Raw genomic sequence first — 15,133 nt, 5'->3', positions numbered from 1 at the left:
GTGTGGTTAGAGGCATGACGGGAGACCACGTGTAGTTACCCTCCTGGTGAGTGTGTTTACATGTTGTGCTCTTTTATTCTCCAGCTACGTCGTTTCACCTTTCGTTTAAAACGACGTATTATTTTGCAACCAGCGGATGAGACTGTTGTTTGAGTGCGCTAACCTGCTTGGCAACATCTAGTAGCAGGAGTCGGCTAATGTAATGGTAGCTAGCCGGCCGTGCTTGCCTAGCTAACGTGCTCAGCTAACGCTGGGTCAGTTATCACGACAGAGCGCGTATTAATGCGGTGTGTTGGCGCTTAAAGCCTTTACTTTACCATCTTAATACTTCACATAGGTTTTTAGTAGTTCATACTACTTCCTTGAAGTTTTGCGTATGTAGAACTAAGGAAGAATGTTTGAGGCGGAAGGTATCTTTTTGCGATTATTTTCCGTCCGAGTGGAATATAGCTGCTTAGTACATAGTTTTCTAATTGTTATCGCGATACTGTTATCACAAAGGTACAATTTGGAAATGAGTCGTCTAACAAAGCACTGTGTGTGTGTGTGTGTGTGTGTGTGTGTGTGTGTGTGTGTGTGTGTGTGTGTGTGTGTTGTGAGCACCCTGACCGATTTCTGGTTGGGTTTTGGTGAATAGTGTTTAAATAGTCTCAGAAAAGTAAACATTTTACCTATCTTTAATTGTTATATCTAGAGTTCAGCAGTGGGTTTTTTTATTTACTATTCTGCATATAGACATATGGCACTCGCAGTGTGTAGTAGGTTAATTATGACCCGTTGCGTTCCTATCATGTAAACGTAATATGATTGGCTCATATTTCTGTCTGTCTTCAGGACCGGTTAAGGTAGACCTGTAGAGCTCCTCCCCCTAGCCACCATGTCCTCCAAGAAAGAGCCGAATGGCGATGAGCGCTTTGCCCGGGTCAACAAGGACCCTCGCTTCTGGGAAATGCCGGATGTGGACCGGAGGGTCCGGATTGACAAGCGCTTTCAGTCCATGTTCCACGACGAGCGGTTCAAACTGAAATACACAGTGGACAAGCGCGGGCGTCCTGTCAACCACACGTCCACGGAGGACCTAAAACGCTTCTACAAGCTTTCAGATTCTGAGCAGTCCGATGGAGGCAAAGACTCGCAGCAGGAGGAAAAGAAGAAGAAGAAGAAGAAGAAGAAGAAACCTGAAGCAAAGGAAGGAGTAGAGGAGCCTCAGTTCGAAGACGGACAGGGAAAGGAGGAGGAGCCTGAAGAAGAGGCGGAGCATGCATCTGAGAAGGTGCTAATGAAGCACAAAAGGGCTTCAGAACGCAAAGATTTTGTGAAGACGCATAAGGCTACAACAGCAGAGCAAGCAGGAGTGGGAGATGTTGAAGGTAAGGAACGCTTGGATGGCTTCACCCGTATGAAGTTTCCATACGATTAGACCTACGTTGTGTTTGCCTAACACAGGGATTTAATTAAAGGTTCGCGACCAAGGTCAGTAACTACAAACAAACGTACCGAATAACAAAAAAAAAATTGTTCTTGTTCGTTTACACAGGAAAGGATGATGACCTCGAGTCTGACAGTGATGAGGAAGAAGATCGTGACACTGACGAGGGAGCACGACTCGTGGCTGATGACGAGGACCTTGGTGACGAAGACGATGGTGAGCAGGAGGAAGAGGAGGAGGAGGATGAAGATGAAAGCGACAGGGACAGTGGCCCCGACCTGGCCAGAGGGAAAGGCAACATCGAGACCAGCTCAGAGGAGGAAGATGGTGGTGGCGATGATGATGATGATGAGGTGGTGGAGGACTACCTTCGTCGTGAGGAGGAGGAGCTTGAGCACGACTGGGGGGAGATGTGGAAGGACGCCCCACGCTCCGAGGAGGTTAGTTGCTCACGCTTTACTTTCACACAGCGGATGATTTTCATTTTTTCCCTATAAGTAAACTTTTATGCCTTTAAAGGTGCAATGTGTTTAATATTGAATGTTTCTGTTGCACATAGTGCTTTTAAGGTTTGAGTTTAAGGATTGCTAATGGATTTTCCTTTAATCTGTCCTTCATTTGTCCTGTGCAACATCTGTTGATATTAAAATGTTTAGTTGCCTCTAAACCAGGTCGTGAGACATTTAAATGTCTTACAGTGACCAAACATGCAGGTCAACTAGCATGCCATGCTTTCTGTGGGGCAGTTTCACAGGCAGTTGCTGAACCATGTGTTTTGAGGCATGTGTTTTGTGTGTGTGTGTGTGTGTGTGTGTTTGTTTGTGTGTGTTATCAGACAAGTCGGCGGCTGGCGGTGTGTAATATGGACTGGGACCGGATCAAAGCTAAAGACCTGCTGGCTCTTTTCAGCTCCTTCAAACCCAAAGGAGGAGTGGTGTTGTCCGTCACGGTAATGTTCTCCCAGTGTTTCTCTCTCTCACGCACACACAGAGACACACTGCTGTAGGTCCACTGCTGTTTTGATGCCTGTATGTTTGCATACATGCATCTTATTGTGTGCATGTGTATGTTTCTCTCAGATCTACCCCTCTGAGTTTGGGAAGGAGCGGATGGATGCAGAACAGACTCGGGGTCCACTGGAACTCACCAGCCTCCCAGATGACCCCGATGCAGATACTGAGGAACAAAGGTACTGTTTACACACACACACAAACTACACTACACTACACTACACAGACACACCACATGTGTGAACTTTGAGCAACACTTTTCTAGTTATTCTGGATGGCAGTGTGAGGATTTACCTTCCACCATAGTGACTGAGAGTATAAAAGTCCTGAATGTTGTTTTCCAGCCCAATGTTAAGGTGTGTTTTGCGTACGTCAGATCTACATCTTGTTTACCTTATGCAGAGCCTTCTAGGCCGCGTTTGTTTCCAGCGCTGTAAGGCTTATTAGTCCGAGGACCTAAAGTATTGTGGTGGTGTCTAGTGTTCTTGCAATAACACCCCTCCTTTAGTTTGGTAGCTATGAGCCCAACTCCCAGTCCCAAGATCCCAGGAACAGAGTTCAGTTGTGCTTCATGGTTAAGTCACTTCATGGCTAATGATGTTACAAACATATAACATCACGTCTTCAAGAACTACTCAGAACAAATGAGTGTGTTTGTATTTACAAATTTGCGGGTTCTAGTGACACCTAGGTCAGGCAGCACATGTACTGTCATACTGCAAAATATGTAAGCGTCTGCTTAATAAAAAAATTAAAATACACGGGATGACGAGCGGAGCTTCATTACATCGGGTCGGTGGTTGTCGATAAAGGCGGCGGCTTCGTTGTCTGTCAGGCTCTACAGAGAGAAGGTGCGGGATTACCAGTTCAAACGCCTGCGGTACTACTACGCCGTGGTGGAGTGCGACTCCGTGGCTACGGCCGTCAGCATTTACGAGGAGTGCGATGGCTTCGAGTACGAGAGCAGCCGCTCCACGCTGGACCTGAGGTGAGACGCCGCCAAGTGCTAACGGTGAACGGAAGGAAATGGCGCGGCAGAGAAGAAGGAACGGTGCCGGGGTACCGACCGTTTGCCAGCGATAAGTGGGGAGGCAGTGAGGAGAAGGCACACGCTGTTCCTCTGCTCTAAACGGTGCGGCTGCCCCGGTGTCTCTGATTGCAGGTTCATCCCCGACGAGGTCGCTTTTGAGGACGAACCCAAGGACAGAGCGTCGGAGGTGGACATCTCCACTTACAAGCCCAGACTGTTCAGCTCCGCCTCAAACACTACTGCCAAGGTACACGAGACCTAACCGCTACAGAGGTTTACACATGTTTACAGACGTTTACACGAGGCCTAACCCCCACAGACGTTTGCACATGTTTACAGACGTTTACAGGAGGCCTAACCCTTACAGAGGTTTACACGTTTACAGACGTTTACACGAGGCCTAACCCCCACAGACGTTTACACATGTTTACAGATGTTTACAGGAGGCCTAACCCCCACAGACGTTTACAGACGTTTACACGTGTTTACAGACGTTTACAGGAGGCCTAACCCTTACAGAGGTTTACACATGTTTACAGACGTTTACACGTGTTTACAGACGTTTACAGGAGGCCTAACCCTTACAGAGGTTTACACATGTTTACAGACGTTTACATGAGGCCTAACCCCCACAGACGTTTACACATGTTTACAGATGTTTACAGGAGGCCTAACCCTTACAGAGGTTTACACGTTTACAGACGTTTACACATGTTTACAGATGTTTACAGGAGGCCTGACCCCTACAGACATTTCCACATGTTTACACGAGGCCTAACCCCTACAGACGTTTACAGACTACTCCTCTATACACTGTAGTGGCCTGCTGCTCTTTTGCATTGAATTACAATGGAACAGATTAGTCGCTCTGAAAAATTGGTCTATACTATGTACCGTCTCAGAAATGAGTAATGGTGCACTCTGAAAGCTTAATGAATCTAATGATGCGGCTTTGCGTCACGGCTATGAATGTCATGGCTGGAGAGTGGCTCGGCTGCGTGCTCACAGGAGTTGTGAACGTGCCGTGAGCAGCATTCCTCTCCTACAGTATTGCTCAGGATTATGCGCCCCGTCTCCAGGTCGAGTTAACGTGGGACGAGACGGATCACGAACGCGTGACCGCCCTCAGCAGGAAGTTCAAGAAAGACGAGCTGCTCGACATGGACTTCAGAGCCTACCTTGCCTCATCCAGTGAGGAGGAGGAGGGAGGAGGAGCTGAGGAAGAGGAGGAGGGTGAGCGGGTGAACGTCGCAGCTTCACCTACAAACACAACAGACGCTTTGGTGTAGGACACGGCACGTTTATTTTAAGATAAATAAATTAGTGAATTGCAGTTTTGGTGCCGTTTGTCCTATTAGCAAAAAAATGCCACTTTCTGTCAGCTGAGCTCCGTGATGTCCCTATCAGAGGCGGCACCGGCGGCTGAGCGTTTGGCAGAAGAAGAGAAGACGAAGAGGGGCAAGAAGGGAAGGAAGGAGGAGGAGCAGATCTCTAAATACCGCGAGCTTCTACAGGGTCTCCGCGACAAAGACGCAAAAGCGAAGGACCAGGCCATGGAGATGGAGGTCACGTGGGTGCCAGGTACCGTCGTCGCCAGCGCGCGCCAAGAGCCAAGCCAAGCGTTCACGTTTAGACGCCCAAGGTGGCTGCAGCGCCGCACGCTGACCTCGTGTTCTCTGAGGTCGGTAATGTCTGATGGAAAGGGAGAGTGACTTCAATCAGCCTGCCAATCACAAGCCCAGCACCTTAGCCAGCGAGCCCTCACTGCTCGCTCAAGCCCCTGAGTCGTCTGATCGCTCTGATCAGACTGATTCATGAGCCTGGATAAGCTCCTGGTTTTCCGTCTTCTGTGTCATTTCCTGTCGGAACCTTGTTGGATGTTGTGTTGTTCCAGAAGGTCCGCCGCCTAGATGTGTTTATTGATCGCTTTTGTGTTTGTTGCTGTTTGTTGTTCAGGGTTGAAGGAGACCACAGAGAAACTGGTGAAGAAGAAGCTAGAAGGCAGAGACAAACTGACTCCATGGGAGGAGTTTCTGGAAAAGAAGAAAGAGAAAAAGAAAGAGAAGAGGAAAGGAAAGAAGGTAAATGCGGCATGTTCTGTCGCTTTCTCTCTACTTCTGTCTCCATGTTCTCTCTCTCTCTCTCTCTCTACTTCTGTCTCCATGTTTTCTCTCTCTCTCTGTCTCTACTTCTGTCTCCATGTTCTCTCTCTCTACTTCTGTCTCCATGTTCTCTCTCTCTCTCTCTACTTCTGTCTCCATGTTCTCTCTCTCTCTCTGTCTCTACTTCTGTCTCCATGTTTTCTCTCTCTCTCTGTCTCTACTTCTGTCTCCATGTTCTCTCTCTCTACTTCTGTCTCCATGTTCTCTCTCTCTCTCTACTTCTGTCTCCATGTTCTCTCTCTCTCTCTCTCTCTCTACTTCTGTCTCCATGTTCTCGCTCTCTCTCTCTCTCTCTACTTCTGTCTCCATGTTCTCTCTCTCTACTTCTGTCTCCATGTTCTCTCTCTCTCTCTCTACTTCTGTCTCCATGTTCTCTCTCTCTCTCTCTCTCTCTCTCTCTCTCTCTCTCTACTTCTGTCTCCATGTTCTCTCTCTCTCTCTCTCTCTCTCTCTACTTCTGTCTCCATGTTCTCTCTCTCTCTCTCTCTACTTCTGTCTCCATGTTCTCTCTCTCTCTCATCCTCTCTTCGGCTCCCTCTACTTATTCTTTGTCTCTCTCTTTCGTTTATCCTAGGAGGCAGAGTCAGAGTCTGATGTCGCTGTTAGTGACGACGAACTTCCTCCTGACGTTGACCTCAGTGACCCCTTCTTCTCTGAAGAGCTCGGCTCCACGGGTGAGTCCTAAATGTCCAGTTTCTTTATCTTATTTCCTTTCTTTTCCCCATTCATCACTCGTGCTCCTTTTTCCTGCGTTAAACGCGCGCACTCTTGGGCGGATTGTGTAATCGCTGCACTGTGTGAATAGGCAAGTCCAAGAGGAACGCTAAGAGAAGCAAAAAGGGGGAGGAGCAAAGGACACCAGAAGAAGAGGCGGAGCTAGAGAAACAGAAGGTACGCGTGAGGGACATTACCGCTGCGATTACAGAACCGCCCTCTTTTGGCTGCTTTGATTTGAAGCTCAGAGGGCACGTGTGTGTGTGTGGACAGGCTGAAATGGCTCTCCTGATGGCGGACGATGAGGAGGAGGGGCGCAGGCATTTTAACTACGATAAGATCGTGGAGCAGCAGAATCTGAGCAAGAAGAAGAGGAAAAAACTTCTGAAAAGCAATACACCGCTGGAGGAAGACAACTTCCAGGTCAGAGGCCAACATCCCTCAACTGTCCCCCAAACATTGCTCAGCAACATTTTCCAACCACAGCTAAGCACTGCACATGCCATGATTCAAGTAGAGGAGCAAAAGACCTTTTAAGAAATAAACTGATTTATTTTTGTTTAGTCTTGCAGACCTACTTATACCCATTACCCATAGAACTTTAATGACTGAGTCATTAATGGCTTTTTAAACTGACTTGTAAATTGAAGTATTGCTGAGAATTAGGAGCAGTATTGGTGCACGGATCTCCATAGCAACCTTGGTAGTAACCATGGCTCCCTGTCCCGTTATTAACAGGTGGATGTGCAGGACCCGCGCTTCCAGGCCATGTTCACGTCGCACCTGTATAACCTAGACCCTTCAGACCCGGCCTACAGGAAGACCAGAGGCACCCAGAGCATCCTGCAAGAGAAGCAGAGGCAGCGGCGCAGCCAGCAGGAGGCGCTCCAGAGCGCACACCAACACGAGAGAACCGTGGACCCTAGTCTCTCTACCCTCATCAGATCTGTGAAGAACAAGACGCAGCAGTTCCAGGCCCAGAAGAAACAGAGGACCAAGTAGAGCTGAGGGAGGAGGAGAGGAGGGGAGGGGAGGGGAGGGGAGGCTGGGGTAGTTTTGGAGTGCACGTGTGTGGTCAGAATCAGAACCCATAGCCTGAAACTGGGTTAAACCGGGTTGCTGCCACAGCGACTGTCGTGCTCTGCTGTGAGGAGCGCGTCTTGTTCGTGTGATGTGTTTTTTGTACAAATGCTTTTATTAAGAAGGTGGTCAGATCAAGTTTTATACATCAGAGACCCTCATATGAAACATTAAAAAAAAACAGGTGTGTCCACTTTAAAGGGAAGAATCCACACTTGACTGGTGCTGAGGTTGGAGGAAAACTGGCTTTATTTGTTACGTTGAAACGATACAGACATTCAGCAGTCTCAGTGGCACTTATCACCAGAAAACAAACAGGCACATTAGCAGTGGAGACTGACACACACACACACACACACACAGTCAAAACAGGAGATTATTTCACAAGTTAACACAGGTTATGATTGTAGACCCAATCCAGAAACTCTCTCCTGATTATGGACCTTCGTTCCCTGGACTTCATATAATTAAAAAAAGTGTAAGCAACCTACTGCAATGAGCCCAGCTCTATACCCCGCCCCGGATCTAAACTAAGACAACCTTTAACAGCCCTGATAAAAGGGTGTGGGGATGCAAATAATTGCTTTTTAACTTTTGTCCTGGACGCTTAGAAATGGTTGAACTCTAATGCTGCAACTGCAAGTAGTTATTATTAAGTAGTTATTATTAAGGCCTCATTATTAAGTAGTTATTTTAAGGCCTCATGCTTAAGGAGTTGTTATAAGGCCTGTTGTTATTATTCACTCTACTCATTACACATGTACAATACACAAATATGACTGGCTGTCCTGTGAGCTTTGATTCCCAATGATCGATGGTTTTTGAACACTAGATCACCAACAAACGAGCTTGAACATGGTTAGAAGGAGCAGGAGTGGCTCTCCAGTACTGAACCTAGCAACACAGTTGTGCCACGTGCTGCATCCTGAGCAATGGGAAACGACCGTTTTAATAATCAGGACTGATGGACAAAATGTTTAAATCATAACACTTATGCACTGACATCAGCCTCTATCAGAATTACAGCCTGTAAGCCTCGAACCCAGAGGTCAGCGGCTAGGGTTTACTCTGCACTGGGTCAGATTAATCCGTTACTAATATCTTACTAATCTCTTTCATTGCAATCGACAACGAAAGGTGCAAAAAGTAGAACCTCCCGTCAAACCCCAGACTAGCGTTAAGACTGACTGGTGTTGCATCGGCTGGTGTGATTGGGCCAAACATCTGCTGGCGGTCTGTGAACTGGCAGTCCTATCACTTTTTCTAAATCCAGCTAGATATCAGATGAGGCCACGGACCTAAAAGAATCTGTGCTGTTCACAGTAAAATGTTCACTGAAGCAGTGTCCTTTGGAGTAGGATTTAGTCAGACCTTCACAGGAAGAGGGGAAGAGAAACTGCATTTAAATCACTAATGCATTTAGTGTAAAAAGAGCCAAGTATTGAATTCAAAGTAATTTTTACATGTATATTGTATGAAAATATGTACCAACAATAGGTTGGCAGCTGTTTCTTAGTACAGCAACAGCCTAGTTGCTGGTAGTTAAACTTCAGTTAAATATTTGTTTCTTTAGTGTGTGATTGTGCTGACAGTTGGCCATTTCCTTCTAGCAAACTGAATAGAACTGACTGCTACTGAGTGAGGCTCAGAGCACTCCACCGATCGGACTCGCCTCACATGTGGTTCCACAGTGAAACTAAAAGATCCAGATGTTGTGGAATACAAGGCATCTGGAATGGAACATCATCATTACATCATCACGCGGGTGTTAAAGTGTAGTGAAAAGACTTCAGTTGTGAGAAACCTTTTTTAAAGTTAAAACAACAAAGCTTTGTATGCAACAATATATCAGTGTTTGTGGAGGTTTTGGATACTTGCTCACTTGTTTTGAACACAGCTGGAGACCCAGACACCTTAAACCAATCCTCAGGAGCCAAACCCTCTCAGTGTCCCGTGTCTCCACTGTGTTTCCATTGCCTTCTGCCTCCCGTTTATGCTTTGAAACCTGCTGAAACGAAGGCCAGGCGTTCTTGCCCTTAGACAGGTCACAGAACTACAGTTCAGTGACTGAGAACTGAGGAATTCTAGACAATTCTAGCTGTCAGTAGTCCATGAAGTATTACAGCCCTACTGCCATTGATATTACTTGGTGTGGATAGTAGTGTAGGAGTAAATCTATTCAAATAAAGTACTACAAGAAGCACCTGCCTGCCCTCAGAACATTGCCACTGGTTGTGAGATAGCACTATCGCTGACATTTGTCCGCACAGTTTTATTGTCCTCTACGAGCTTGTCGCTTGGCCGTCCTACCCCTGCCAGAAAGCAGAGTGGTTTGCCTCGCTGTCAGGCGTAAAATATGAGCTCGGGTATCTGCCCCCCCTGCACGCCCGTGCCGTTGGTGCTGTCTGAGGAGCACTGGAACTGGAAGGTGACCTTGCCGCACTGCACCTCCGTCATGCCCTCCTGGCCGAAGTAGCTGAGCTCGTTCCCGTCCAGCACCACGCTGGCCGTGTAGAAAGTGTCGGGCTCCACCTGCACGGGGTAGTCGAAGAACACGGGGAACGTGCTGCTGGAGCCGTCCGAGAAGTACTTGATGACTGCGAGGCCTAGCGTGGCGCCCTGCCTCTTCAACTCGATTTTGGCCTGGTACTCGGCCGAGCCGCAGCTGGAGCCGTACAGGCCGAAGCCGGCCACGAAGACGCGCTTGTCCACGGCGAACTGGATGCTGTCGCAGCGGCCGCGGTAACGCCACTGGTTGCTGCGGTAGGCGCACGACTGGAAGCGATGGCAGCGCTGGGGTGCCAGGCCCTTGCGCGGGCGCGACATGAAGGGCAGCTCGGGCTTGCGCGCCGCCGTGTGCCACAAGAAGATGTCGTTGGTCTCGGCCAGCGTCAGCACGCCCGACTGTGCTACGCCGTTGGCGAAGTCGTCCAACGTCATGGCGGGCACGCGGATCAGGTAGATGGACTTGCCCAGCACCAGGCGCTTGTTCTCCACGGTGGGCGGCAGCTCACGGCGGTGGCACTCGGCCTCGGCCCAGGCCAGCGCCGCCTCGAACACCACCGCCTCCTTGGCGTTGAGTGTCTCGCGGCGCAGGATGCTCTCCAGCGTGAGCGCGTCGATGTCGCAGAAGCCCTCGGAGCGCAGCGCCAGCTCGGCCTGCGCGTCGATCACCTCCCAGCAGCGCTGCGTCAGGTCGGGCTCCTCGAACAGGCAGCTCTGCGACAGCAGCACGCAGGCGTTGCGCGCGCTCAGACTCGTCTCTAGGAAAGTAACGCAGGCGCGCGCCAGGTGCGGGACGATGTACTTCTTGGCGGCGTAGAGTGTCGCCAGCACGGTGTCTGCGCATAGGTCGATCTCGTCGCAGTAGATGTACCTTGGCGCAGGCCAGGGCGGGGCGGGGGGGGAAGAAAGAAAGAAAAATTTTTTTAAATAGACCTTCCATTGGCACTAGAAATAATTCTATTTGATAGTTTACAATGTGGGTGTTTAAATCTAGTCCAGCTAATTCTCAGGCTCCCGGTGGGTCAAATCTGGCATGGTAACGGGAAGTGCCGGACCGGCCCCTGGAGCGGCTCCCCGGACGGCCCTGTGTGTCATGGCCCTACTCCTGTTCTTACTTGAGCAGGGCCAGGAAGGAGGGTGGCTCCACGTCGGGGATGCGAATCTCGTCCTTGTCCTCAGCCAGCTCCCCGTAGAACATGGCGTGGAACACGGAGCTGCCTACAGCCAGAACGTACTGAGGGAGACCGAGAGAGAGAGAGAGAGAGAGAGAGAGAGATCGATCCCGTCTAACATGGTAAGGAGGTCAGTAGCATTCCTGTTCACCAGACAAGGTGTGAACCGAAGGTGGGTGAGCATTCCTGACTGGTGAGATACTTTTATACTGTAGTAACAGAAGAATGCATATGCATGCGAAATGTGGTGCGGGCGCTGGACAAAGGCACGGTCAGCTAAGCCCCTCCTATGGCCTCCCGGGCCCTCTCACTACTGAGTGCCACAGCGCCTCAAGCACGACTCCCACGTTCACTTGTTAGCGCTGGAGAAAGACCTTACGCTCAAAACGTGCAGCAAAAACATGAATTCCTGACTTCGGTCGCGCTAGCCAGGGCGGAGTTATCTGGTCGTCTCTGCCACACACCCTCTTACAGCGTCGCCGTAAAACTGGAGCTGAGGGTTAAATGCTGCGTTTCTCAGCTGTCATGGTAACGGGGTTCCATGTCCTCACCTTATGCCCCGGAACTCTCTGTGTTGCTCCCGGAGGGCCGACCACAAAGTGCACGTCCGCCATGAGTTCATTGTTAAACATGACCGCGTTTCTGGAGAGACACACACAGACACACAAACGGGGCTTTCATGTCTGGCCAACATTTTGCTCCCCCAACTCGCTCCTCCGAATCTCACACACAATGGTGCAGTCCTACACACTGCTGGCTCTGTTCCTGTGAGCGTGTGGCCTGGCACTCAAACTGGAGCTCAAAAACACAAATCACTACGAGTGGGCCGTTGCTAGTGTGAATTCTAACCACGCTACGGCCATCCGTGGCCGGGAGCTTCGGCGCGCCCCGCTACCGCATCCTTCTCCCACTGTCGTCCTGAGCAGCACTGCCCAATCAGTTGGTCCTGTAAGGCCTGAAATACGAGACTCCACAAAGCTGTATTCTACCTGTGACTGCTAGAGCAGGCTGTCTAATGGATCCAGATGAAGTATAATCCTGACAGGTCTGTGGAGTAAGTGTGCATTAGCTGGACTAGTCTTCCTTGTTTATTGTCTTATATTAAGAGACAGCCCTGTCTGGTGGCTTGAGTGAGCTGACTAACTACGTCTACATCATACAGTATGAGTGACTCACCACAGATTAACACCTCAAACGTAACTCTACAATCCGACGCGTAATCCCAGTTTAATGCTGGACGAGAGACTGGCCCTACCTCTCTCCAACGGTGGGGTAGAGGCTGACGAGAGACTGGCCCTACCTCTCTCCAACGGTGGGGTAGAGGCTGACGAGAGACTGGCCCTACCTCTCTCCAACGGTGGGGTAGAGGCTGACGAGAGACTGGCCCTACCTCTCTCCAACGGTGGGGTAGAGGCTGACGAGAGACTGGCCCTACCTCTCTCCAACGGTGGGGTAGAGGCTGACGAGAGACTGGCCCTACCTCTCTCCAACGGTGGGGTAGAGGCTGACGAGAGACTGGCCCTACCTCTCTCCAACGGTGGGGTAGAGGCTGACGAGAGACTGGCCCTACCTCTCTCCAACGGTGGGGTAGAGGCTGACGAGAGACTGGCCCTACCTCTCTCCAACGGTGGGGTAGAGGCTGACGAGAGACTGGCCCTACCTCTCTCCAACGGTGGGGTAGAGGCTGACGAGAGACTGGCCCTACCTCTCTCCAACGGTGGGGTAGAGGCTGACGAGAGACTGGCCCTACCTCTCTCCAACGGTGGGGTAGAGGCTGACGAGAGACTGGCCCTACCTCTCTCCAACGGTGGGGTAGAGGCTGACGAGAGACTGGCCCTACCTCTCTCCAACGGTGGGGTAGAGGCTGACGAGAGACTGGCCCTACCTCTCTCCAACGGTGGGGTAGAGGCTGACGAGAGACTGGCCCTACCTCTCTCCAACGGTGGGGTAGAGGCTGACGAGAGACTGGCCCTACCTCTCTCCAACGGTGGGGTAGAGGCTGACGAGAGACTGGCCCTACCTCTCTCCAACGGTGGGGTAGAGGCTGACGAGAGACTGGCCCTACCTCTCTCCAACGGTGGGGTAGAGGCTGACGAGAGACTGGCCCTACCTCTCTCCAACGGTGGGGTAGAGGCTGACGAGAGACTGGCCCTACCTCTCTCCAACGGTGGGGTAGAGGCTGACGAGAGACTGGCCCTACCTCTCTCTAATGGTGGGGTAGAGGCTGACGAGAGACTGGCCCTACCTCTCTCTAATGGTGGGGTAGAGGCCTTGCCAGTTGCAGCCCTGGACGCTGGGGTTGTTGTTGTTGCTGATGTTGTCCTGCTGGCACTGCTGCACGGCGGCGCTGCTGGTACCGCAGTCAGGCGAGCACGGCACTCTCGTGGCAGGATACAGCTCCGCTGCCATCGTACCGCACGTGCCCCGTGCTCACGCCGCGCTCATGGCCAAGCTGCCTAGCAACAGGAGAGTGTCTCGCGCAGATTCACCTGAGAGGACCCCGACGTGTAGCAGAGGTGTAGCAGAGGTGGGGCAGAGGTGTGGCAGAGGTGGGGCAGAGGTGGGGCAGCCAAGTCGGCAAGTTAGGTGACAACAAAGCCACGCCAGAACTGGATATGCACTTTAAAACTGTAAATTATTACGCTTACAAGCCCAACCGATTAATTAGCTAAACAAACAAGCATCTAGTTAACCAAGCATTTTCTGCAAAAACCAGCTAACCTAGTTTAGCTGGCTGCAGTTTCACATCCCCAACATCAGCCATAAATGTTCCATCTGTGCCACTTTTTCAGCAGCTAATACGACGTTCTTCCCCGTTACAGGGCAATCAAAACAACTTGACTAACATTAGCTAATTAGCCAGTCTGTCAGTAAACCACCTCCGCAATGTTACCACTTGTTGGGGAGCTAGCTAGATCTTTGCACACATTGTTATCTAGCTAGAATTTCACAAACAGCGAAACTAAAAACCCACTTAGCTAGCTTAGGTAGCCAGTAACGCCTACCCACCCATGTTAAGTTTCCTGTGGACACAAAATTAGTTCTTAAGATAGCGGTTAGTTGTCTCCGGAAAATTAGGAAGTGGTTTCTAGCCACAACAGGAAATAATCGCAGCTAACGCTAGTTAGCTAGCAACCCAGATTACATGGCTAACTAGCCACTTATCTCAGGATTTGACAACAGTAGTAAAATGAACTGCTGCACTATTAGTACGCTTTTATAACACAAAAGACAACGACTTACCAAAATGCCACATGCATATAGCTAAATAATAATCCCATTCAGTTTCACTGGCACAGGAAACTGCTAGCGCTAGCTAGCCAGTTTAGCAAGATAAAGTATACAGTAAACAAGACACAACTGAATCAAATGTACAACTTCAATATCGCTGAGAAATTGCTGCAATACTCCGACATGCAGCACTGGTTGCCAGTATATAGCGTCAGAGAATACCCTTGAATAATTTAGGGAAGTTTAACGACCAACTGAAGTGTGAAGCCATCCATCTTCCTTTGGTCGGAATGCCTGCCAAAACATCTGGCCGAGCGACTGGCCTTCATGCATCGCTTTGTTCAGCTCACTTGAAACATCCGCTCTCGGCGGATACAGGATAAATTGGTTTAGAAGTCGCCTTCTGTTTTGTTTTTTGTTTGCTTGTTTGTTTGTTTGTTTGTTTGTTTTCGCTTGAAGCAGTTATCAGTTTTATAAGCAACTGTCACAGGAGGAAATCAAAAATGTTAAATCATACGTGGACGTATGCGTGCATACCGATGCATGCTTGCCAGCAGATGGCAGTAGATGCACTGTAATGGAGTTGCTCTTGTTTACCCTTTCTAAACTAGCTCTTTCCGGCGTGTACCCGTGCCTGGAGAGGACGATTTTTGGTGCAAATTTTGAATCGTTTTCTATGCTCGATGAATAAAGATAATTTAATCGATTAAAATGGGTTTAAAATACTGGAAGTTTCAAGTTTGGTTTATTTGTCACATACATAGTCATACACAGTATAACTCGCAGTGAAATGGTTGAGA

General features: G+C 49.7%; 2 protein-coding genes across 6 annotated transcripts; one reads left to right on the top strand and one right to left on the bottom strand.

Annotated features, from left to right (window-relative positions):
- The first annotated feature begins 5 nt into the window (after window positions 1-5).
- Window positions 6-7,736, top strand: esf1 (ESF1, nucleolar pre-rRNA processing protein, homolog (S. cerevisiae)). Of its 4 annotated transcripts, none has more exons than XM_027013776.2 (14): window positions 6-46; window positions 835-1,370; window positions 1,538-1,869; window positions 2,265-2,378; window positions 2,509-2,618; window positions 3,275-3,427; window positions 3,602-3,716; window positions 4,549-4,702; window positions 4,877-5,050; window positions 5,426-5,550; window positions 6,206-6,305; window positions 6,437-6,522; window positions 6,619-6,768; window positions 7,084-7,736. In XM_027013776.2, the coding sequence occupies exons 2-14, from the start codon at window positions 878-880 to the stop codon at window positions 7,345-7,347; spliced, it is 2,370 nt and encodes a 789-aa protein (XP_026869577.2). In that variant the 5' UTR covers window positions 6-46; window positions 835-877; the 3' UTR covers window positions 7,348-7,736. The 4 variants fall into 4 exon arrangements, with proteins under 4 accessions (XP_026869577.2, XP_026869578.2, XP_026869580.2 ...); XM_027013777.2 differs by lacking the exon at window positions 6-46 and adding an exon at window positions 94-287; XM_027013779.2 differs by lacking the exon at window positions 6-46 and adding an exon at window positions 314-410.
- Window positions 7,657-14,859, bottom strand: btbd3a (BTB (POZ) domain containing 3a). Of its 2 annotated transcripts, XM_027013781.2 has the most exons (5): window positions 14,346-14,859; window positions 13,348-13,591; window positions 11,654-11,744; window positions 11,046-11,164; window positions 7,657-10,801 (listed from the first exon to the last, which is right to left on the bottom strand). In XM_027013781.2, the coding sequence occupies exons 2-5, from the start codon at window positions 13,509-13,511 to the stop codon at window positions 9,769-9,771; spliced, it is 1,407 nt and encodes a 468-aa protein (XP_026869582.1). In that variant the 5' UTR covers window positions 13,512-13,591; window positions 14,346-14,859; the 3' UTR covers window positions 7,657-9,768. The 2 variants fall into 2 exon arrangements, with proteins under 2 accessions (XP_026869582.1, XP_035390752.1); XM_035534859.1 differs by lacking the exons at window positions 13,348-13,591; window positions 14,346-14,859 and adding an exon at window positions 13,303-13,321.
- Between the last annotated feature and the right edge of the window lie 274 nt (window positions 14,860-15,133).

The sequence above is a fragment of the Electrophorus electricus genome, chromosome 16, assembly GCF_013358815.1.
Source record: "Electrophorus electricus isolate fEleEle1 chromosome 16, fEleEle1.pri, whole genome shotgun sequence".
Classification (NCBI taxonomy): domain Eukaryota; kingdom Metazoa; phylum Chordata; class Actinopteri; order Gymnotiformes; family Gymnotidae; genus Electrophorus; species Electrophorus electricus.
This window is presented reverse-complemented; position numbering and strand designations above follow the sequence as displayed.

Bases quoted from the DNA above. Each gene is read 5' to 3' on its own strand.
- esf1 (XM_027013776.2), top strand. From the start codon at position 878: ATGTCCTCCAAGAAAGAGCCGAATGGCGATGAGCGCTTTGCCCGGGTC. The intron at 1,870-2,264 runs GTTAGTTGCTCA...GTGTGTTATCAG, and splicing joins ACGCCCCACGCTCCGAGGAG to ACAAGTCGGCGGCTGGCGGT. The intron at 2,379-2,508 runs GTAATGTTCTCC...TGTTTCTCTCAG, and splicing joins GAGTGGTGTTGTCCGTCACG to ATCTACCCCTCTGAGTTTGG.
- btbd3a (XM_027013781.2), bottom strand. From the start codon at position 13,511: ATGGCAGCGGAGCTGTATCCTGCCACGAGAGTGCCGTGCTCGCCTGAC. The intron at 11,745-13,347 runs GTAGGGCCAGTC...GTGTCTCTCCAG, and splicing joins TACCCCACCATTAGAGAGAG to AAACGCGGTCATGTTTAACA. The intron at 10,802-11,045 runs GTAAGAACAGGA...GCCTGCGCCAAG, and splicing joins TCCTTCCTGGCCCTGCTCAA to GTACATCTACTGCGACGAGA.